Source organism: Columba livia, chromosome 2, assembly GCF_036013475.1.
Source record: "Columba livia isolate bColLiv1 breed racing homer chromosome 2, bColLiv1.pat.W.v2, whole genome shotgun sequence".
NCBI classification, from domain to species: Eukaryota; Metazoa; Chordata; class Aves; order Columbiformes; family Columbidae; genus Columba; species Columba livia.
In genome coordinates, this window is record NC_088603.1 from 31,214,969 (window position 1) to 31,239,326 (window position 24,358).

The 24,358-nt window shown below is 36.3% G+C and overlaps 1 protein-coding gene and 1 long non-coding RNA gene across 8 annotated transcripts in view; one reads left to right on the plus strand and one right to left on the minus strand.

Annotated features, from left to right (window-relative positions):
- Positions 1-2,428: 2,428 nt before the first annotated feature.
- Positions 2,429-13,533, plus strand: LOC135578448 (uncharacterized). Its single transcript, XR_010470055.1, has 3 exons — positions 2,429-2,563; positions 3,455-3,531; positions 13,196-13,533. It is a non-coding gene; the product is annotated as an uncharacterized LOC135578448 (long non-coding RNA).
- Positions 6,369-24,358, minus strand: part of AGMO (alkylglycerol monooxygenase) — a 187,106-nt gene continuing 169,116 nt past the window's right edge. For all 7 annotated transcript variants that reach the window (XR_010470054.1, XR_010470053.1, XM_065051208.1 and 4 more), the window contains one exon: positions 6,369-8,638. Coding sequence is in view for 3 of the 7 variants with exons in the window: in XM_065051208.1 (XP_064907280.1) it covers positions 8,558-8,638 (81 nt within the window). In the remaining 4 variants the exon portion in view is untranslated. The remainder of the gene's footprint in view (positions 8,639-24,358) is intronic.

Here is a 24,358-nt window from a genome sequence, read left to right on the forward strand (position 1 = left end):
TATGAAAAGCTGAAAACAAAAAGGTTGGTAGGACTGCCAAATGCATAGTGAAAAAATTAATGTAATTTCTCCAGACAAGCAAACAAGATGCAGAAAGCATGAAGGAAAAATATATTTCTATATACATTTTAGCCCACTTCTCCCTAATCAGATTTTATTCCGCAGAGGAACCAAATGTAAGTACAAAGCCATGTAGTGTTATTATTTTGCACCTTTTAAACCTTAGCGTCTGCTACATATGTAATCAGTATAAACAGAGAGATTATAAATTCAGTTACCCAGAAATACTAGACAGTGGCTAGAGAAATATGACTACACCTTCTGAAGAACACAAAAGTATATCTATATGTCATATTCTGTGAGAATTAGGCATAAATCTCCACATCTAAGAAAACAAATGCATATCATCTAACCAGACATGCTTAAGTACTTGGGCACTATTAACTCTGTTGCTCTGAGTTCTTCCTTAACAGGAAAATGGGCTTTACAGTTGAGTATTTTCCACAGAATATATTTAGACTATATAACTACATTTTCCATAAGTTCCAGAAAATCTTCCAGAAAAAACAAAAACATCCCAGTGCACATTTTTGGCAAATTTGACTGAGCTCAAACTGTGTAACTGAACTTGAAATGCTGAGTTCCTTTTACTAATATTAATAACACAGTGACCAATATTTTCTAACTCTTTTTAACAGTAATATTGGTCATTACTTCTATTTCCCACTGAAATCTGACAAGAAGACATCTCTGATAATTTTTTTAATATACTGACAAAACGTAACTTCATCGCTGCTACTCTGCATTACATTGCCTACAACTATGTTGTTTGTGAAATGCTGTCTAGAAGAAATATTATTTGAACCTTTGTTCATTCAGAAAATTCAAAATAAATACATTTTTTAAAATACTGTACCTCTGCATCTACTAGCCAGAAGTGGTTTGTGCTGGTGATCCATAAGAATTGTATACATTCCTGTATACCCATCTCACTAAACAAGAGAATTACAGAAGTACTGAACTATGCACTTTAGTGGACATATTTATACCAGCTTCAATGGCCAGAGCTACATCTTGCCTATTTTCATAATCTTGCTTTAAGCACAATAGAATTTGACAAGACAATAAAACACGCATTGTGAATACATGTCAAATGCTCAAACCCACCAGCATACTATTTCATCTTTTTGATTAAAGTATTGGTAGAAAAATCTCTGCTATGTATTAGAAGACCCATGTGCTTTGCACTTGCCCAAGGCGTTGTGTGATGGAGAAGTTCCTTGACAGAAGAAACCGAAAGAAAGAATAGCAACTACCACCATCACCCGCCAAATAGGCCACAGGCACTGTTCGTGGACTGCCTTATCTGTTTTGAATTAGAGGGATTTTGTGCTATTCACTTCTGTGCCAACCTCCCACCAGGGCATCCCTCCTCCTGCCCCAATGGGGTCCACTGTAAACTGTGCTCCTCTCACTCTGCAGCTTTTGCTATGGAAGGCCATCTCTGCTTCCCAACCTGGAAACGCTGAGGAAGGGAGACTGATTGCCTTATCCTGCTTAGGTTGCTTGATATGGTGCCATTCCCACCTCTTCCAATGCTCAGATGTCTCAGTCACACTTGGAGATTAGATAATTTTCATGAAACATCTTAAGAGCTTGCTGATTCCTCAGGGAAAATATTACAGGCTTCCATAAAGAGGTGCAAAGAGGAATCCATTAGTGGTGTACAACAAGTTTTCATGGTCCTGCAACACCCAGGACTATGCTAACTAAATTCCAACACTACCACAGGGTTTTCTTGCAAGGAGAAGTCCCAGGGAAAAAAATTCTGAACAATAATTCTGCTTATGTAGCACAAATAATTTTTCACTATTCTTCATTAATAAGGCCATTTACATACATAATAGAGTCCAATTACCAGGCATAATTAGCCATAGGCATGAGGCACTCTTAGATTTTGCCATGAATAATAGGAATATTGCTGGCAAAGAAAAAAATCATTCAGGTATATATCTTATTTTGGGCCATGAAGGAATGAATACATTACTTCTCTCTTACAGCTGTATTTCAGGGAAAATAAGTCATATATAAAATAAAACCAAAGGTGATATGACCTTTGATAGCACCCTTTGCTGTCAAAATCTCAAAAACATCCCCTTCATTTCTCCCACTGATCCCAGATCATCAGGCTTTCCTCTGTTAGACAACACTGTGAAATCCAGTTTGTGGTGATGGAAGGGAAACTGCGAATACTTGAGGTTTTCCAAAAATAAGCATGTTGGTACATTCCTACACTGCTGCAGTGTATAACACCTTTAACACCTTGCCCTCCCTCAAAGCTTTTTTTTTTTTCACTGTGATTAAAAGATGAGCAAAAATAAAATCTATGCTTCAGAATGATCAAAGGTAATGAGTCAGCCATGAGTCATGAGGGGATAGAAGGTAAAGGGCTATTAGAACTGAAATCACAAATGCTGTGCAAAGGAGTAATGCCATTATCTTCAAATAACAGGCTCATGACCTCAAAGCGGACAGACAACAGCAAGAGACATGATCACACTCAGTAAGTTAACAGACTATTCTCTGAACTAAAAATTGCAGTTTAATTGTCTTACAGTATTTTTCTTTCCTGGCAAACATTCCTACAATTGTAATTTACGTGCTGATAAATACATTCACGGTCTGTGGAAGAATGTTAAGTAGCAGAAACACTGCAAACTGAACAGTGTTTAAAACGTTCCATGATTTTCTTTATTTTTTTAATCTATTTTTAATCAAACATTATTACTACTGGGTTGCCTGCCTCTGCCACACTAAAATCAGCAGGTTAGAAAATAGTGTGTAAATGCTGTAGTAATACATTCAGAGGCAGAGACAGGCAGTGACAACGAAAGCACAGTGCTGAAGGAAGAAGTAACTAGAAGGAATTAATAGCATAGAAACAAGAGAGGGAGTAGAAACTGGGAAAAGGACAGTGCTATGATACTGGAATGGAAATAGAAAACTAATCATTAGAGGACACCAGGCAGATACATACGAAATAAATAAATACAACATTAACAATGTATGAGCAGTGTATTGTCTGTTTTGAATACGAGACTGTTGACTGACAGAAACAGTAAAGAAAGTAGTCACCTTTACATAAGCATGTTTGGCTCTCGTGTATCAAAATAAAATAACATATTTGTGGATATGAAATATGCCATTATGTACCTCCACATAACAAACCTAAAGCAAGACAGGAGAGGATATTTTGCAGAGATAAATAAACACATGACAGAGACAGAGAGAAAAATGGGAAAAAGAATAAAGGAGGAAGCATTAAAAATATAGCAAGGGGCGGTGGGGAGAGGATTCATTTTGTATCACTTTTCTTTGCCAAACCATAAACACAAGGACACTCGGCAGTTCATTCTTACTCAATGTTTCCACATTTTTCTGCTGTTTTCCATAGGTGGGGCAAAAATGACAAAGGACCGAGCCAAGTTTTCCATTGGCCCTGATATTAATATGGAAGTGCTTCTCCAGGATGTGAGATATCTTATTTTTGTTTTACCTTGTGGTTTGTATCTGAGTTTCAAACTCAGTATTTTCGCATTTGTTTCCTCTGTAGAAAGACAGAATCCTGAGGTCCACAGTACTTCTCTTGTTTACTTTGAGCAGAACTGCTGGGAGGGCCGGGTAACACGACACACTGTGGCTGAGGTCTGCGAGTGCTGAGAGTTATTGAGGGTGGGGGGTTCCTCAGAGAGGCGGCTCCGTGGCCCACTTTGTTTTAATTCCAAACTGAACAGGTCAAACACCAGCAGGGAACCAGGAAACCCAGCAAAACTCTGCCTCACGGCTATTGTATATGCCTATGCTGGAACCAGAGGTTTTATGGAAAAAGGGGTAGACCAAGAATAGCTTTTTCCCATTGAGTGTTAGCAATCCCTAGTGTTTAAACACCGTGAGTCAAGCCTCATGTAATCACTAGGGTGGTTTAAAAAAGGAGAATATTTAAAAATATTACCTATTATGATCTTCCTGTTTGCCTCTTAGATTCTGAACCTTCTAGAGCTCTTGTTTTCAGCAGTCAGAAACATTTGTTAAAGAAAGCAAATAAGAAAAAGCAAGAAAAAAAAAAAGCAGCAGTCACGGGGTTTCAGGAGCCAGATTTTAAGACAAACTTCAACCATGGGCAACATAGCTTGCATACTATTGCAAGATGTGGCAATGCTGTTGGCATTCCCTGAGAGTTTATTGCTTTTCTTGATGAACTCCATCACTGAACAATAATTCTTTCTAGCACAAGAGCAAAGAAGCTTGAACAACACTTACCTTTGGTGCTATTCAGTTTCGTAGTGTCTAATCTCATAAAATCCTGAAAGCTCACAGAAATTTTTCTGTAAAAGGGAAGCTTTACAGTATCTGATCAACTACCTCCTTTTATATCATGGTTTTGTTAATGATGTCCCTAATTCCACAGACTTGAGAGAAAAATGGAGACAAGAAAGACAAGAGAAAGGGCCCTGAGTTCTTTGTATTTGTTATGCATAACTTAACTGTCATCATTTATCCATCAAAGGGCTCAGATTTTAATATATCACAAAGAACACCATGTTAATCACTTACAGGAACAAGTAATTGTGCAACTGTGTTATTTTCAATTGATGCATCGTACCATATGTTGAGTTGCAGTAAATATTGCATCATTCTTTTTTCCATACAGGGAATGCTCTGCCCTGATCCTGAGATCAACAGCAAGTTTTTCAGTGACTTGTATGGTACAGGGTCAGGTCTCAAGTGAACGCAAGATTCAGCTGCTTACTTCTGGATTTTCAGTAACTTGATATTGCTGTGTGGACAGTATGGGAAAGGCCATGTGTAGGGATGTGACATTACAGCAGCTGGAAAGAGCAGGGGAAGTCACTTTTTTAACACTCTTACTGAAAAATGTTTTGTTTATCTACATTTTTCCCCGAAGGTGTGCCATGGGGGAGTTTAATGACAAACAAACCAAAAGGAAGTCTTAAGCAATACTGCAAATATTACAAATGTTATTTATTATGTTTCTCACTTGGACATGTGAAGCTAGGGTTTTGGCTTGCAGAATGTATTTGTTTGCAGATACGTGAAACAGTGTATCTCTAAAAGAAAAAGATTTACTTGCACAAAATCTATTAGGTCTACATCAATATTTTCTTCAACAACTTCCTCACATAATTCACCTGATTTCACTTGATCCCATACATTTGTTCAAACCACACAACATGGTCAAGCTCTAAAGAAATAAACAATGGCTTATTAAAAAGGTGAGGGGTGAAGGGTGGCTTACCAAAATACCACTAATATATCCTAGCAATAAGCAATGTTTGCATTTAGCATTCAAATCATTCAATTAACTGTATATAATACATTAACTACACATAATTCAATTCATTTGCTATCTAGTCATTGTTACTCAAAACCAGAGATCTTGGGGATGACTATTGCACTCCACGCAGTGGCTATAAAGGCAGTATGAATTAGATCCAGTACTTAGATCCAGTGTTAGCTTCCTGAAATACTGAAACAGTTTATATTTGAAAAAAGTCATGACAAGGCAGTTGCCAGGGATACAGCTACCTATCACACAGCTAATGGGGGAATGATGCAGTCAAGAGTGTTTCCATGAGCTTGTCCTTGAAACTCGCTCTTCTCCGGGAAATGCAAACCCTAGCTTCTAGTCTGTAACACTTTATGTTGCTCAGTATGCAATATGAAGAACGTTGTTCCTCTCCTGTACCTTACTTTCAAAGAACCTATGCACAATGGCAAGTCCTTGGAAGTAGGAAACTGGGATTTAAAAACCCTTGGAAAAAAGGACATTTATTTGGCCTCTAATGACTAGGTTGCCTTCATCAGGCACTTTTTATAAGGGATGCAGTTCTGTTAGATGTTCGACATTCCCAATAGGTAGAGCCCTTCCTTCATTTGGCCAAACCAGGACTGACAAACTGAAACTGAGGAATGTTTCATTTCCAGATTCCCATCGAACTGAGAAATGAGACACTTTCAAGGTAGGAAAGTATGGTTTCTGTATAGTTAAGGATCTTCAAGAGATTAAGCCGTAACAGGAGTACGTTTGCTTTCTTGTGCCTGATTTTTGCATATTTATTAGAATTAACTTCATGTAACTATTTTCTTTCAGATAAAATATTAGTTAAACTACTGTGACTTTTATATTTGTCACTAGTTTATCTGTATTTTTTAATTTATTTGTAGAAAACTACTAGAATGAGAAACTGGTGATTTACATAGAACATTTACATCTTAAACCAAACTTACTTACCTTTGAAATCCCATTACTTACATTACTTCATATAAATAAAAGACATTCATTAGTATATCTTTGAAATTAATTTAATTTAATTTAATTCAGATCTTCATTATTGTCCTTCCAAGACTGCAGTTTTTTAAATGCAGAAAATATTAAATCTTTATCCTATTCCTGTCTCTTCAGAGGATTCATTTTGATAAGGAAAGTGACCTTCAATATGACTCTTCATCATATTACATAGTCATTACATTAAACTGACCTCAAAATATTCCTGTGAGGTTGATGTCACTATTACAAATTTTGAAAATACACATACACTAACTTATGGGGTCACATAAGAAGTTTGTAGATTGTGCTGTTCTTCTGGAATCAGATCCTGTAATTTTCTTAAATATCTTACAATAGTGCTGTAAGAAAAAGATCCCAAACGCAATACTTTCATTAGGGTGAGAGAAACCATCAGTATTGCCATCAGCCCCATTCCACAGACACGGAAATTCAGGCAAAGACACGGTAAATTTTGGTCAGAACTGATAGTACCAGAGAAAGCTTCTGGCTGTCAAATCAGAGTGTTAGTCAAGAGATGATGTTTCCACTCTTGAACTCAGAGGTATATAATTGTATTTATACATTTCTTAAAAAGACTTTGGAAGCCTACCTTGTTATGAATAAAAGTTTTAATTAAACTTCTCAATAAGTATTTTAAATCTGATTTCTTTCAGGTTTTTCTTGGGTCAGTTTTTTTAATATTCTTATTATGTAAAGTGAAGAAGATCCACAAGTCCTCTGTTTAAACACAGCTTCAGTTTAGGAAGGTATTATCCTTACTTTGCATTCCAGGTATTACTACCTCTAATCAAACTAACATCTGCTTTTTCAGTCAAATATTTCAAGGTCTTTGAGCATAATCTAAAGTGATAGGCACAAGGCATCTGATACACAAATGGACTAACTTAAAACTTGGGTTTTAAAGTAAAAAAATATTTTAAATTGAGCCAGTACTATCAATGGGCATTGGATCAGTTTTATTTATATAACATTACTGTGTTTCTGTCAATTTATTGAAAACATCCAATTATGTAGACAGTGGTATCTGTTACAGCCAGAGACTGAAAATATGGGTTAATTAAAAGTACGCTCTGTCTAAATCTGAGATGTCTGTTAGCATGTCATCAGCATCCTAAAGTAAAATGGAATGGGAACAAAACCCAACCCAAAATTAAATCCGTTTTTAATCCAGTTATTATTACTAGTTTGAAGCATGCAAGACAGCCTACATTTTTTAGCTACTTGACTTTAAGCACTTCTAAAAGTCTTGGAGCCAAATAAAAAGTTGGAAGAGTGTGAGGAAAGAAAAACAACCTAGCTCCAGTATTTTTGCCAGTCCCGCTGTTTGGAGACTCCCTTTACCGTTTGTATTTAATTTTCCTATCTTAATACAAAACATCTTTCCAACAGCTCCTGAAAGACAAGACATGCATCTCTCCTGAGGTCACCCCAGCGAGAAATTACCAGAAATTAAGGACCCAGCCTTGCAAATATTTTGTCACATGAGTAACAGTCAGTGGAATACCCATGTGTAAATGCTGGCTTGATCAGCATCTAAAGTTGGCAGCCGCAGGTGTACTCCTTAAATACTTCAAACTAAACTGCAAACCTGCATTATACAACACATACATCAGCCAACTTTGTTGAAGATGTTTCAACTCATACTAGTTCAAGTTATTTTATCATGCTGCTTTTAATAATTTCCTTGCCTCGACTACTCATGTAGCTGTATGTATGCCTTGAATTGGGCATGACATTGAGATTCTAGTGTAATTCAACCATTATGGAAAACCTGACATTCACATATGTTTATGTTTAGCCTCAATAGGAAGTCAGTCAGTCACTTTATACCAGGTTACAACAAATATGATATTAATTATTCCTATTGTGAAAACTACTTTTCACATAGAGTTACTAACAAAATCACTGCAAAATATGATTAGTTTTACATTATTTTGAAGACTTTGTAATCCATTGAATGGAAAAACGTGATAAACTAACATTTTATTTAAATTGGAGGGAAATTAAATACCTCTTAAAAATCAAATAAAAATGAATACACATCCTAATGAATCTTTCAGAGCTTTATACAATTCTATGATAAGTGATTTTGATTCTGTAAGGTTCATGGTTGACTAATTCCAAGGAAATTAGAAGGTTATTCCAAAGTGCTGTTTCCATAATTCAATTGATGTTAGATCTGCTTTTTCAGTGAAGTTTATCTTCAGATGAAGTGATTCGCTTCGTAAGTTGGATTACCCAGAATGCAGCACAGAGAGAAAACAAGACCTACAAGAGAGAATTTTAAATGAGAAATATCATATAGGATTTTTTTTTAGTTATACTTTTCTGTAAATATAATGAACAGATGAAAAGATGGAGCTCCAGAGTAGAAAAATCATTACAAGAATTCTGGGCATACTGATAAATTCACTTTAGGAATGTACGCTTTCTTTTCTCTACTACTCTTTACTGTGTACATTCCTGTCTGAAATTGTTTCTGAATGGTACCAAAATGAGATAACTGGCAAAGTCTGCATGACCCTCCCTGCTTTTTAATTGAGTTTGGATTTGGAGTACTTAGAGTCATATATAAAATATCAGGACAACAATAACACTAGCTGTGACAGAAGGCAGGTGCAAAAATGTTAACTGTTTTTTTTGCAAATTGTCTGCAGCAATGCTGACATTGTAAATTGCATGATAGGCTACAAATATCCAAAGTACCTTTGAATAGAATCTGTGGCAAAAGATGTGTTCTAGTCACAGTACAGTCTAGATCAGTATAAGAATTATTCCACAACCTGCTATTTATGATGAGACATAAACTAGAACTAGACTGGAAACAACCTGTAATACCCTTTATTTTGTCCTTGGATCTATGTTCTCTCTCTTTTTTTTTTTTTTTTTCCTAGTCAGTGAATTTTAATGATGGCTCTAACAATTTTTTTTTTTTTTTTCCATTAATTTACTGAAAACTGATTTGGGATGAGAAGGAATAATTGTAGGGTAAAGTCTAATACAGGTAATAGCTTTGTCCAAAAAACAAGAAAGAGAGCAGGAAAGAAGTGTGTGCACATGTTTATGTGAAATTTTGTACTTTAAATTTTCTGAAAGGAACCTTTGTCTTTCACATATAAAAATTTCTCTAACTTAGAAAATTGCAAAATTAAGGCAGTTGTTATGGCTTACTGAAGTGAACTTTTTACTATGAGTTAAACAAAACATTCAATTTATACAGAAAAATATTTTGTTCAGGTGATTTTTTGTTTGTTTGAAGGGACAGAGAAAATTGAAAAGAAAAGGAATTTTTGGGTCAGGTTATAATAATTCTTTTCTCAGGTTAATCTGCGGTGAAAAGATACTGACTAGGAGAGCTCAAATTTTAACATCAATATCATTCAACATTTAACAATATATGGCTCAAAAATCTACTTCTGTACCCATCCAGTCACTCACCAAAGTACATGAGATCTGAATGTTCAACATAAATCACAAATGACCATAAAACCTAAAAGATACTAATTTTGCACTCATTGAAGAGAACATGACGGGATCAGGTCTGATCCCTCTCACAACCTGCTTGGGACAGGCAAAGGCTTTGTGTCATCTCTACATTACATACTTAGTAGAACGAGATGGAAATAACCCAATCAATCACTAAGTAGAATTCCAATCTGATAAAAGAAAAAAAAATCCAATCCCCCATTCAACCCTATCAAGACAAATTCAATGATTTTCATTGGAGGCTTTCATTCTACTTGAGCAAGGGTATACCATCTACCATCTTTAAAACTTCTGATGACACTGCTGGTGCTGTATTTGTGGTCTCATTTGTAAAAAAAAACTCATAAAATTCATGCCAAAAGACTTGTAAGATTTTCAGACCTCTAGGTATGAAAGATTTAACTATTTTCTCTTGCATTATCACAAACACCTTGTAAAACTGCATAGCTCTATTTTACGGCTGTGGAATGGAAAGATTTTTTAAGCAGTGCTGCAGGCACATACTCTCCATATTTTGTAACATGCTTTATTTCTATGCTAAGATGCTTCATATAGAAGAAAAACAACTACAAATAACTCTCTGTAGTTCTTATTTGGCTGTTACATAATTTGGATGTGTGTGAATCATGACATGCATAAAATGATGACTTCCATATAACATGCCCTTACTGCAGAAAAAAATATTTGTCGTGCTATCTCCAGAAAAAAGATCCCATCCACTTGTCATAATTAGTACTTTTCTGACATTTTACTAAAATAATTTCATTCCTCACCTCAGAAAGATCACTCCTATTCCTGGAAGAAGCATTAAATATAGAAGTATTTCATTTTCAGAAGCAGCATGTTTAAGCACATTTAATGACTGAGGTACAGGGCATTTGTAGGGGATTAATGACTGCTGGGAGATGATGATCACCTGAAGAAGCACAGCCATGGGCCATTAAGCCCCAGGAAATGTCCTCAACTAAAGATGGCTGTTGCTATTATAGTCTGAAAATGAAAAAAACATCTCAGGTGAATTTTTCTTTTTAAAATGGAGTGATGCAGTTTCTGCTTTCTTAATAAAATTCTTCATTGTGAATTTCTTAAAGCACGCAATCAGTGCTTGTGGAGGCGTATTTCAAATTGCAGTTATTACATCCAGAATGAAAAACCACATACCGCACGTTGTGGATCTGCAGAACTAGTTTGGCTTCATGATTCCGTGACAGTATTGATGCATTGCCTATCGATGTCAGGACTGACAGCACTCGATGGAAATAATGTATTCATGAAACAATACTGTTGCAAGGTTGTGAGGGTTAGAGGAACAGGGTTTGAGGAAAAACCCAGACATCAGGGAAAAAAATTAAGGGGCCGCATCCTCCCTTGCATGACAGCAATAATGTCTGGCTCTACTGCTATAGTGCTGACCTACCCTGAGCAGAGCCAGCTGTATGGGGCTACCAAGCATAAACTTGCTGTGTAGGTTGGAGTTCCATTTCTTTTGATTGCTGCTACATATTTTGGAATTACAAGGCTTGAAGCACTTGAATGAATGGTGCAATCGGGTGATGTCAGCAATGGAAAGCCAAGAAGATACATACCAGAATTCTGAGCAGACAATAGTGTAGGCAGCAGGAAGCAATAGAAGAGCATTCCACCAGGTGACCTGAACTACCGTTGACTGGTATTTTTCTAATGCCCTTGGAAAAACGTATTTCCTAAATGCTATGTGCAGATATTTTGCATTTTCTGTTCAACTCTCTCACACTCTAACATGTTGGGTGGTTTTGGCTTCCCCGCCACTCACACCTTTGCAGTTTCTAAATTTTTGTCACAGAAATTCTCATTCCATCTTGTATTGTCCAAACCAACTATTTATCTCTTGATAAAAATACTCACATATCATTTTCCTAATTCAGCTAATTTTGAAATAAAAAGATAGAATGAAGGAGTATTTTTTTTTCCATTCTTACACTGAGAAAAGTTCCTCCACAAACAATATTCCGTAAGAACAATAGTTTCACTTCTGTCTTCAAATGAAAAATTACTGTGGAGAGTGATGGTATATGGAACAGTTAGGCCTAAAAGCAGAATTTCTCACAACCATATATCCACCAAAGTTTAATGCAAACTTTTTGCTGCCTTAATATAAGCACTTGTTACATTTACCTGTTCAAGTAACTGTAGATTAATTACAGACAGTGCTTTAGACTGCTGGAAGAGGATAGTCACCTTCCAAATATTTACATTACCTCCTTTAATGCAGTCTTTCTATCTCCATACAGCCCCTATTCTCTCACTGAATAAGCCTACAGAAATGTAAATAACATTCTTCAGAAGAACAAAGATAGCTTAACCAATGGATTGATTGCAGGATTGAGTCTGCTCTTAACAGGAAATTCCCAGTGGGGTGATAGAAGTTTATTAGGCTGTAAACTGCTCTAAAATCATTAGCTAAATTCAGGCACCCACTTCTGCATGATTAGCTTTGTTTTTGATTGCTAATGTTATTTTCTGCCATCTTCTCTTTTGTAATGACTTTGTAAATCTGAGTTGCCTAGACACAGCATCTTTCCTCTTGCAGATTTCAGCTGTATAGACTTAGGCAGCTTTGGAAGTTAGTCTAGAAATGCAGACATATGTCCAGACAGCCCTCCCTGCTTTAAGGAGAGAAAAGAGGCTTGAACCACAAGACCTCATATCCCCTCCAAACTAAATCATTCCATTATTCTCTGACATTTCTCAGATTCTGCCCAGACAGGTTCACTCCAAATTCACTGCAGAGACAGTCTGCAACTGTGCAACAAATTGGCTATATCTGGGGAACACCACCATTTGAAATGGAGCGTTTTTGATGCTGGATTCTCTGAACATCTCAGTACTAGCTAATGTAGTCCTGGCTCTGGAGAAGGCTCAGGAAAATAAGCACATTCGCATACTTCATAGATTGGCTGTTAACATCATAAAGTGGACCTGGTACTGGCAAATATGATAAATAATGAGCCGTCTCAATGTGATGCTGAGAATTGTTTGACACTGCAAATCAAACATGATTAAGGTTCTTTTCATATTCTTTATCTATAAATCTGGACATGACTTCTTCAAGGGCATCAGTAATAATTGCACAATATCAATATTAATGATAGAGTAATTTTTAGACTTTATCTAAGAAGCCAGTCTCTAGGTAATGTCATTGTCCTTTTCTAGTGAAGATGGAGATCATGAACTGATATAATAGTTAATAAAAATAATATTAATAACAAAATGTTTCAACAACCTGCTCCAGATTTCACAAGTACCTAAAAGGTACAATTTTCACTAATACCATCACTGTTTTTCCACTTCTCTACACAGGACTGCATCAGGTGCTGAACTACACAGAGGAGAAGAAGGAAAACATCTCAGAAGTGGGGAAAGGAGTTCAGTGTTTCTGGAAGTCAAGATTTGGCTAATAAATGCATGGATCTTCATTCTCAGTGCAATGTTTTGAGACTAACAGTATGAGCGTAGTAGAGAAATGCCATGGTATTAACAGCAGATCTAGAAATCACTAATATTGTACAGTGCATAGATCAAGAAGACTGTACTAGCAAAAACATCACACTAACAATACCTGAAAAGGAAATCCAAGAAATAAGGTTGCTTCTCTGTGTGCCTTCCATACACTTGGAAATATATGGAGGAAGTGGGAAGCTGATTTGATTTTTTTTAATTTTGATTTTTTTTAATGTTTATTTTTGTGTGTGTGTGTGAAAGAACTGCGGATAGAAGAGGACGGGGAGAACTACGATAGTAGCAGCTTCACAGCATTTGATCAAGATTTCTGTAAAAGAAGCAGAATGTTGATCACTCACAGACTAGTTTCTTGTTACTATAATATACCTAACTAGTTTTATACTTAATTATTAACACATAACGACAAAATAATAGGAAGGTGATACATACAGCTCCTTCCTATTCTGTTAAATGTTTTAAACATTCCTTCTTTTATTAAAATATGGTCTGAGACTTTAAAGCTAGATAATGCTTCATGCTGCAAAAGCCCCCATACCTTAAAAGGCTTATGTTACCTAGCCAGGAAGGACAAAGACAGATCTGGAAAAAGGATATATATTCCTCTGTTGCTTTCACAGCTGAGCACATCCCCAATATGAAATCAAGTGCACTGCAGAGATGTCTGAGCTAGTTAAGGATATAAGCTGCTAAATCTCTCTCAGCACAGCACCAGGTTGACTCTGACTTTCCTGGCATTGCACAGAAGCTAGTAAGTCCCATCCCTCAGCTTAAATACATGGGGATTTTTACACAGGCAGTGATACTGCTGTTATATTTAGACCTAAAATGTCTTGTGTGCATCCAGCATGGTATCTTGCATCACATCTTTCACTCAGGAGAAACCAGCACACTGCCTCTCAAAACACTTGTGTAGATATATGTATCCTATTGAATTGTTACCTATGAAATTCCTTCTCTCTTGCATCGCAGAATAAACCACAACCTAATCGCTAGGATTAGGGAGGTTTTACCTCATCCTCCAAAAGACAAAAAAAAAGACACTAAAAGAGGGAAGCTTTGCTGTCAGTCATGTGAATAAGAACTCCAAAACATGTTAATAATTATTAAATCTTCACCTTGTGATGAGCTAATGCAAGCTGGAGATACTATCAACATTACACTCATTAAGATATACGTAAACTCTCTGCACCTCTTCAGTATTAAATATGGTTTAAAATATTTTATTGAATTATCTGAGAACACTTCCCTCAGTGAGATACCTAACTCCATCAATAAATTCCTAGATCATTCTAAAATGTCTAGATATTTCAAGTTTAAAGTAAAATCTGGTTAAACAAAAAATTATTCTTAGCTGTTCAATGAACATTTAAAACTAACTTCTGGACCAAGCCTCTTCCATAGTTTTGCAAACATATTCTCCAAAATATTATTTAGTAATTATAAATTGTCAATCATCATCTATGCTTAAAAATTTCATAAAACCTGCAAAATAAAGACACACTTTGTTACACATTCTAAAGCACAGTAATATTTTAGAATGCCTGTTTATTGTTCTTAGTTTCATTTTTGATGAAACAGTACAGAAAAAAGTTCAAAGACCAACAGTTTTAGAAGACCTTAATTCTGAATGTTAACCTTTTTTATATTAAACATTCTGCATTTTTTTCAGCCTCATTTTCCCTCAAAGTTGAGAAACAACAGGCATGGTAAATTTTCTCAATTATTATATTTTAAATGAACAAGTAAAAAGAAAGCTTTCATAAAAGTTAAGAAGACACTTACTCCATTTGCAAACATACCAGCTTAATCTTTTTCAGGCTAACAGGCCAAATGAGATTGAAAGAGTTATTAATAGCTGTTTGTTGCAGAAATGAAATATTTTAGAGATGTTTAGAAATATTTTAGAGTTTGGATAAAGCTTTTGAGTTTATTTTCTTAAAAGTTTAAACGGAAATGTACTCATTGAGACAAAACATCTCATTTACTTTTACGCCTGACAGCAGCTCTAGCATAATTACATACACCCCACTGCATCACTTACAGCTCAAACACAAGCTGGAGGGTAAAACAGACATCTGCAAATAACTATTTTGCTTTATAAGGTATTATTCAAATTACATGTAAGGAGCAGTTTAAGCTCCCTTATTCAATAAATATGAAGCAAATTTTAGTTTAATCATAGAATCACAGAATCATTTTGCTTGGAAGACACCCTTAAGATCGTCGACTCCAACCATAACCTAACTCTAGCACTAAAACATGTCCCTAAGAACCTCGTCTAAATGCCTTTTAGACACCTCCAAGGATGCTGACTCCACCACCACCCTGGGCAGCCTGTTCCAAAGCCTGACAACCCTTTCTGTGAAGAATTTTTTCCTAATATCCAATCTAAACCTCCGCCAGTGCAATTTCAGGCCATTTCCCCTTGTCCTATCACTTGTTACTTGGGAGAAGAGACCAACACCCTCCATGCTACAACCTCCTTTCAGGTAGCTGTAGACAGCAATCGGGTCTTCCCTCAGCCTACTTTTCTCCAGGCTAAACAGTCCCAGTTCCCTCAGCTGCTCCTCATCAGACTTGTGCTCTGGACTCCTCACCAGCTTCATCGCCCCACTTTGCACTCTCTCTAGTGCATCAATGTCTAATGATGAGGGACCCAGAACTGAGCACAGTATTCAAGCTGGGGCCTCAGCAGTGTGATCACTTCTCTAATCAATAGTTTACTGCAGAGATCTTCCATTTAATGAAGTTTAAATTGTTCTTTTAGGCTTAAAGAAATGAATGCTTATATGCAGTACTCTATACGAGAAAGACTGGACTTATATACTTCTGAGATGAGAGTAAGGGCATTTTTTTTTATACAGTCATGGGTTTAAGAAAATATTAGATACCACATTGCTTAATCCTGCATTGAAGTAAGTTTTTACTTAAAAGATGGGGCAAATTAATTTAAATGAGCTCATGCAGGAGGAATCTCTCCTTTATGCCTGCATCCTTGCTTGAAAATATAGGAAAATTATGGCTACAGAAAACAAACCAAAATTATTGTAGTTTGAACACAGAAGGAAGATTGCTAAACATAACATTTCAGAATTTGGACTGGGTATTACCTAGCTGTGTCACATTCATCAAATAAGCATCTACAGAGATAATCCAACTTCTTCAATCCCTCCATTTTTATGTCAGTTTAGTAGAATACTACGCTAACATTGCAGGAAAATACATTATACAAGTCAGTGTCCTTCTCTCTCTCATCAGCAGACACAAAATATTGGATGTTTCTATGCAGGTGGTTTCATTTCAGAGCATGGCTGTTGTTCATAAGCACCTTGGCAAGGTGGTAAGCAGAACCAAGAGCTATGACAAGGGTGGCTGCAAAGTGGAAGATCTCTACTTGCCAGTGTACTAAATATTCTCTTAAGAGAAATTTGACTACCTACAAGCTCCAAAATGGGAATTTTTCCATTGTGTCGGGAAAAATAATACTAAAAAAATAATCCCGGCCTTTAACTATAACCCACAGACGTTAGGTCACTGCTGGGAAAATCTTTGCTGCAGATGTTGAAAAGAAGTGATGGGAAAATCTGGCTACTATGACTAATGGCAAATGTGAAAGAAAGGAATAAGAATGTGCAGAGAGGGATACAGCAATTGAGTGACAAGCAGAAGGGATTTCCAGCACAGTGAACAAACACCAGAAAATTATTCAAGAAAGACAGAGGAAGATCAAAGCTAAAAGCCATTGGGGATGAAGAGTTCTCTTGAAGCCAATATGTTGTAAGCAGAGATGAATCCTTTAACTGTAAAATGTAGAACATAGAAGGCAGTTCTCAGCATAAAAAATCCCAAAAAATAAAAAACAAAAAAACAAAACAAACAAACAAACAAAACCAAAACAAAACAACCAAAAAAAAACAAACACCAAAAAACAACAACAAAACAAAACAAAAACCACCACCACTAAAAAAAAAACCCAAACCAACCAACCAAAAAAACCCCACCACAACCAAAAACCCCCCAAATTCTTAACAAAGGAAAAGAGTTAATATTAATTGATATCATAAAGGAAAAATCTTGCCATAGAAGATACATATCCAAGTTAAAGATAGACTGAACACACCCATCAAGCTGGCCAACCCTCTTTTGAGGCCAAAAGCAGTAAACTGTGACTGTTTTTAAGTTCCAAGAAGAAGAAAAATGTGCTGAGGTCAGTCTAGCCCTCTGTCCACCCCTTTACATGGAAAAGTAGATCTGCTTCTGGCTACTGGTGTCTCTCTTTCTTGCTTGCTCTCAATCCACTCTTCCTGTGTTCTGGCTTGTCGCTTCTATTCTTGTCTGAGGAAACTCCCATTCCCAAAACTCACCATCTTTTGATTATATAAAAATTGTTGTTATCAACATTAACCACACACACATTCAAATGGGCTAAATAATTTATATTCCTACTCATTATGTCAAGCCAATGTAGTTGTATTATTTAATTAGGTTACAGGAAAAAAGAAATAAAATTTATGGAAGTGATCCATTTGACTTTCTACTAGGAAATCTAGGTGCATATAGTCTAAACAATACTTCTGTAAGGAGGGTACAGAACTGAGTTGAAGAAGAAACCTCCAGAAAGGAATAATCAATTTTTACATCACAAAATGAGAAGGAAATCAGAAATTAGATAAAAAAGCATGCATGTATATTAAAACGTGGATACAATACAAAAAACTATGAAACAGGAGGCTTCAAAATTTTTTTTTTTTTTAAATCCAGACACTGAAGAAAACGTGTAATTTAACAGAAATGGAACATACTAGACTTCAGATAAACCAAATACACAAGTATGCAGTGAGGATAAATCATTACTCTGGAGTACAACAGAAAAAAATTGGAGAGTTGGAGCAGTTCACAAACAAAACATTTCTCAAACATACAGTGCTGATACAAAAATATGCTAATATCAACGTGGAAGATATTAACAGAAGCATTTAATGTAGCCCATAAGTATTGATCCAGCTTAATGAATGGTGATGAAGCCTTCTAGGAAAACATAGATAAGCAGGCTGTAGTCATGAAGTAGACAACAGGAATGAGAAAGGGTTTAGAAATGTTGACCTGTAGGAAACCTTGAAGCAATTCTGCTGTGTATTCCTGAGAAACAAACAACCAACCCCAAACCAAACAAAACCAATAGAAAACCCACAACCCAATAACAAAAGTAAAAAAACAAAAAAAAAACAAAAAAAAAAAATCAAAAAACCTCAAGAGAACAATAAGAACAATCTTGTGACATGTAAAAGAATAATACAAAAAGAAAATAAGATTATAAGCTACTGTTCAGGGTAAGAAAAAGAACAACAACAAAATCTTTTTAAACTAAAATTTTCATTAGATAATAGCTGGCTATAAGGATGGTATAGCATTGGAATCAGCTATGTAAGGAAGCTGCAAAAGTTATGTAAGTGGTTAGACAAGCATGAGTCTATGGTGTAGCCATACTTGATCCTTCAATACAGGCTTCCTGCCGGCCTGGTATTTCTGTTTATTCACAATGAACACAAAAGAAGTCTTCACCTCTAACTAACATTTGATAAGATCTACTTTGCCAACAGCAGTAAATGAAGATGAGACTGCTTAGCACATGGAAAAAACATTGCTTAACAACTATTTATTTTTTTTTTTGCAATAACCAACCCTGTGCAAGACTTCACCGATTTCATTATCAGATGTGGTTGTCAACTTAGTAAAAGGATGAAATGCAGGATTTCCACCCCCCCCTGCCCCAGTTTCTGGAACTGGACAAGGTTGAAGCTGCTTCCCATCAGAGTAATCATAGGATTATTACATTTAGAGATCAGCTTGCAGTGGCTCTTGAGATGATATCAGCAAAAGCTGATGGCAGAAGCATGAGTTACCTCACTCCTACTTTACACTCAGCATAGTCTACACTAAAAGCATGGGACTGCATAGTCAAAATCATCATCCTCTAAGACTGTGAAAGAATAATCAAGGAGTTACAATAAAAGTCTGGGATGCTGGGGTATTCAGTTCGCATTCTTTGCTGTAGATGGGCAAGACAGTCTTTACAGCAAATCAGATGTAAAACAGATAGTGGTTCTGTTTCCCCAAAAAGGAGTTATTTTCCAGTTCCTGTGTTAATAAAAAGATAGTTTCATTCAACAGAGTAATTCTGAGAAGACAAGATATCAAAAACACATAGATTTGGCCTTCTGTGATTTTTTTTTCTCTGATAAGACTCATATCAATAATTCTGAATGTATGCTTTATTTTTTTGTTTACTCCCAACAATTATGTACTTGGATAAACACAATGGATATCCTTAAAAATCAGTTAATTGCATGCACTACTTCTAACACTCCAGCTATTATGCAATCTTTTTTCCATAACTCATGACACTGACCACTTGAACAGTAAAAAATGGTGTGAGAACTTGTTTCCATCTCATGATTATGCTGGTTAAAAAAACCCTACAAATCACTATATCATTAGCAATTGTGGAATGTTGGAAAAAATACCAATCCAGGTTTCAGTTTTACAGAAATACATAATTTTCTTATTTTAAGTTTTGTTGTTGTTTTTTCCCCCCATCTTGAATCCAAGATTAAAAAGGATGTTGTGCCCTAAATATGCTTGTCTTGGAAAGGCTACTTGGTATTGTTGTACTTGTATGTCAAAGGGAGGACTGAAGTCTCAACAATTGTTAACCTCTCCCATGGTGTGCTAATAAAAGGTCAGAGGCCCACATGTGGCTTGCAGCCTGGGGAATTTCTCTCAATGTTCTGCCAGGGATGGGACCGCCTGAACGGTTTCTCTCATAAGTTTTAAGCCATAAACTGCATCCTACTTGGCTTGCTGTGCCAAAACTGGACCCAAGGGTATCCAGAGTCTTGGCTGATGGGAAAAAATGAGTGCTTCCTATGGAAGCCACAGCTGTTTTCCTGAGAGAGAGAGCACAGATGCTCAAATATTTCTCTACTTTCCGTTTCTGACTACCTGTTCTGGCAGCAGTTCCGAGAAAGGGGGAGGACAAAGCGAGGCATCCAGCTGCTTTCAATAAGTCTTGGCAGCACAGGTACTGATTGCGTAAACACTAAAAGTGTTCAAAAATATTTTCTGGATTTCAAACTATAAAAAAGGTGAGACCATGCACTAATGCTCCCCACCTTCCAATATTGAGCAGAAATTTAGTGATCAGGATAAAGACCTTATTTATGAAAGCAGAGACTGTGTCAGGGAAAAAATGATACTGTATACTATTGAAGAGATACCACTCATACAAGTGTGCATGTATATACATATATGTGCAAAGAAATTCAAGCGCATACATAAAATATCTATATTTTATGCATTTTCTAGAAATATTTGTTTCCTCCATCAGACTGTAGGCTGAATGTCATAATATGGATTTAATTTTGAATAGTGGGGCCATATTTCTCCCTAGTATAACTCTCTGAAGTCAAAGGAAATACATATGCAAAGTTATATTATGTATTTATTTGGCCCAGGATTGTATATAACATCAGCTACCTCATAAATTTCATTGCAAGTACATTACATTAGGATGTGGCTTATGATACTGTATTGCCTATACATATATTGATGTCCAATGATCTTTTCATAGATATACCTGGTCAAAAGTCTATGCTTCTGTTCTGGACAGGTTATATAGCTGGTTTGAAGCCCTTATATTGGCACCCTTCAACATTTTACTCCAGTTCTACCTTTTGGAAGTATTATATAAGTATTTCTTAAATGGATTTAAGTAGTACAATTAAAGCACAGTTAATTAATGTAAGTAAAAATTGAATAGTATATAGTTATAGCTGATATGTAAGCAGCAGAACAGCACATACATAAGACCGTAAAACCTCTGGATTTAATGGTTATTCATTGCTCAGTGAATCAACAGAAGCACTACCAGTTTAGCTCCCAGTTCACCAGGTTATCTTAAGGAGAGCTCTGTCAGCCTCATTCACGGCTGCCACGTTTGCTACCTGCAGTGCTCAGTCAGTGCCCACCCCTTCTATCACAGCCTCTCTTCCTATGAAATGAAGAAACCTCTGTCTGTCATCAGGGGAAGTAAGCAGAAGACCAATGCTGTCTGCAAAAAATTTTGTGAAAGAGCATCTCTATAAAGGTGGTAATTCCCTCCAACAGACAGTCAGAAAGGAATTCTCCCCATAAGCTGTCTGAATGATGTTTACAGAAAGACTCACAGTAGGCTACCTGAACAGCCACCGACCAGTCTTCCTCAGGGCTCTCACTCTCCTCCCCATTGTTCATCAAGACCCTTCATCTACATTCAGTCCCAAAAATGTATTGTTATTGTTGTCTGATGTCTAGGCAATGATCAAGACATCTATTTCTACTTCAACTCAATTATCAAGCTACATTACTGATGTTGTTGCAGAGCTAAACTGCTCTCCTAGCCAGTGCATTCCCCAGACAGAGCAATAGCTTTGGCTTGACAGCTTCCACAAAGCTACATTGCTATTGTCTGAACACTCCTTCAGACCAGAGAAGCTTTAAAGCTTGTGAAGTCAAACCCAGTGTGGTAGATACAAGATTTCTAAGTCATAAGGATAATAATTTCAACCCGCTGTGAGTGGTGATCTCATAGCTCAGACATGCAGGCTGCTGCCCCCTACTTAGGGGTAGAAACCACCAGCAAGATGGATCACTTAAGAATGTTCCACTAGGAGTGGAACAGGAGGAAGAGAGTAGTTTTGCTTGACCAAACCATGAGAAGTCAGTGAGTCTGAGCTGATAAGGAAGAAAAATAACTACTGTATTTAAGCCACACCTTGCTCAAAACTGTTCAAACAGGAGAGTTATGGGAATTTTGCTCCATGTATTATACACTTGATCTTGATTCTGCCCTGTGTTACTTTCTCTTTTGCAACTCATTCATTTCACTTCCAAAAGAACTAGTGCCTGACCTCTCTGCTTTCTTGTCCAAGCATTTATAACGTAGAACCTGATAACCTCGCAGCTCCTTTTTTCTTTTCTGTCCTAACTGTGACAGAGGACTTTAGAAGTCAAATGGCTGCCCAAGACAATGTATCCGTTTCTGACAATAAAAATCAATCCCCCACTACCTATTTAAATAAGAATATAAGACTTTTCAATTGTCCATTAGAGATCAAAGAGGTTTTGCTGATGTATCATAAACCTAGAATGAACCTATATTGTAGTATATATTTATCTTTAGTTTTAGTTATTAGAAATATTTTGCTGTGCTAGCTATTTTCCTACCCTTCAACTGACTCACATAATGAATTACTCCATTTTTATTGAAAGTACCTCCTGTTTTCATGTCCTTCAAGCACTCAGAATAGAAGCTTTTTGCAGTAATGCACATACATCAGCCAAATCATACTTTCAACAGTACTATAAAAACACAACATTACTTTTCCGTTGAAAGCCTGCATACTTAAATACTGAATCATACAGAAACTATGGAAAATAAGTGTGTTATCACAAAAATCACTAAAGCAGGATAGTGAAAGGGGACAGGGTTACAGAAGTGTAGACACACTTCTGACAAATTCATATGTATGTGATATAAGATCTAATCTTGCAACCCTTACTCACAAAAGTAATCTTACTGAAGTCTATAGGAGTATGCACATAAAAAATACAGGATTAACCCTGAGAGCCTGAAAGAAATCCACCTATTTTTTCAACTATGAGAACAAATATTGCATCATAAACCAAATGATGTCCAGATGAGAAAAATAGCTTAGCAACAAGATAATCTTATAAAAGACTTATGGGCACGTCTATAGTGATGACAGATAATAGAACCTGAGGAGAGGTTATTACAGACAATTTGGAGTATGGCAATGGGTCTCCTCCTGATTGTTAAAGAAATTATTGTCAGATACTGCAGGAAGATTAGTCTGTATCTAAAGGGATTTACTACTGATATCATAATAATGGCATCAGAGATAACTTATTTTTGGAATAAAAGGTTTGAAAAATGACTAAAAAGCACCTCTAGTTGCCACTAACCAGAGAAAGAAATGAATGACCTACCCACAGATCAAAAGGAAAAAAAAGCTAAGCACACTCTATAGAATTATATAAATGCATTCAGGAACAAAGATAAAAATGAAGAGGAACCAAACAAGTTTGGACATAGACGTATTTTTGAATAAACAAACAAGAGATCTTCATTAACTAAAATCACACAATTATTCAATTTTAATGCACAGGTTTGTTCTGGCTGTAGCTAGGAGCTTTCTGTGGGACCTTCTTACAGGGCTGATTCTGATCCATAGAAGGGGAATTAGATCAATATGCTTTACTGCGCTCATCAGGCTATGAGATATGCTAAAATATTTGGGACCTGTAGCATGGGAGGTAGCTCCCAGAGGATCCCCACATCCACTCAGGGTGAGATGGACGTGGCATCTTCCACAGGCTCCCATAGAGCAACAGCAAAAGCCATTTTGTGATGATATCTCTATGCACAGTATCTGAAACAGGCCTTGAAAGGGCTTATTGCAAAGTTCTTCTCCTACACACACCCAGAGTAAGGACAAGTAATACCTTCTTTTTTAAATTTTTGGAATTTTGCCCCATGGTTTGTCAGTCTTATGAATTCAAAGTCCGCTGATTTCTGTGTGAATTTGTATTCATTACTAAAATAGAATTGTCCAGAAAATGTTAGAATTAACATTTTTTTATGTATCTTTAACATAGACATCTAATTTTAGAGTAAAATAACCATATGCAAACCCAGACCTATGTTAATAATTTTTATCTCTATAAATCCATGTTCTCTTTATGAAGCATTGTACTAGGATATATTCACTAAAAAAAAGAAAAAAATATCAAATGAGATTTCCATTCTGATGGTGTAAAACCTTAACCAGGGAGTTGTACAGAAGGTGTGGTTGCTCAGAAATGAAATGAAATGAAAAACACCAAAAGAAACAAGAAAACCCGCAGACAGACAGAAAAGTAAATGTGAATGAGGATCTGGCG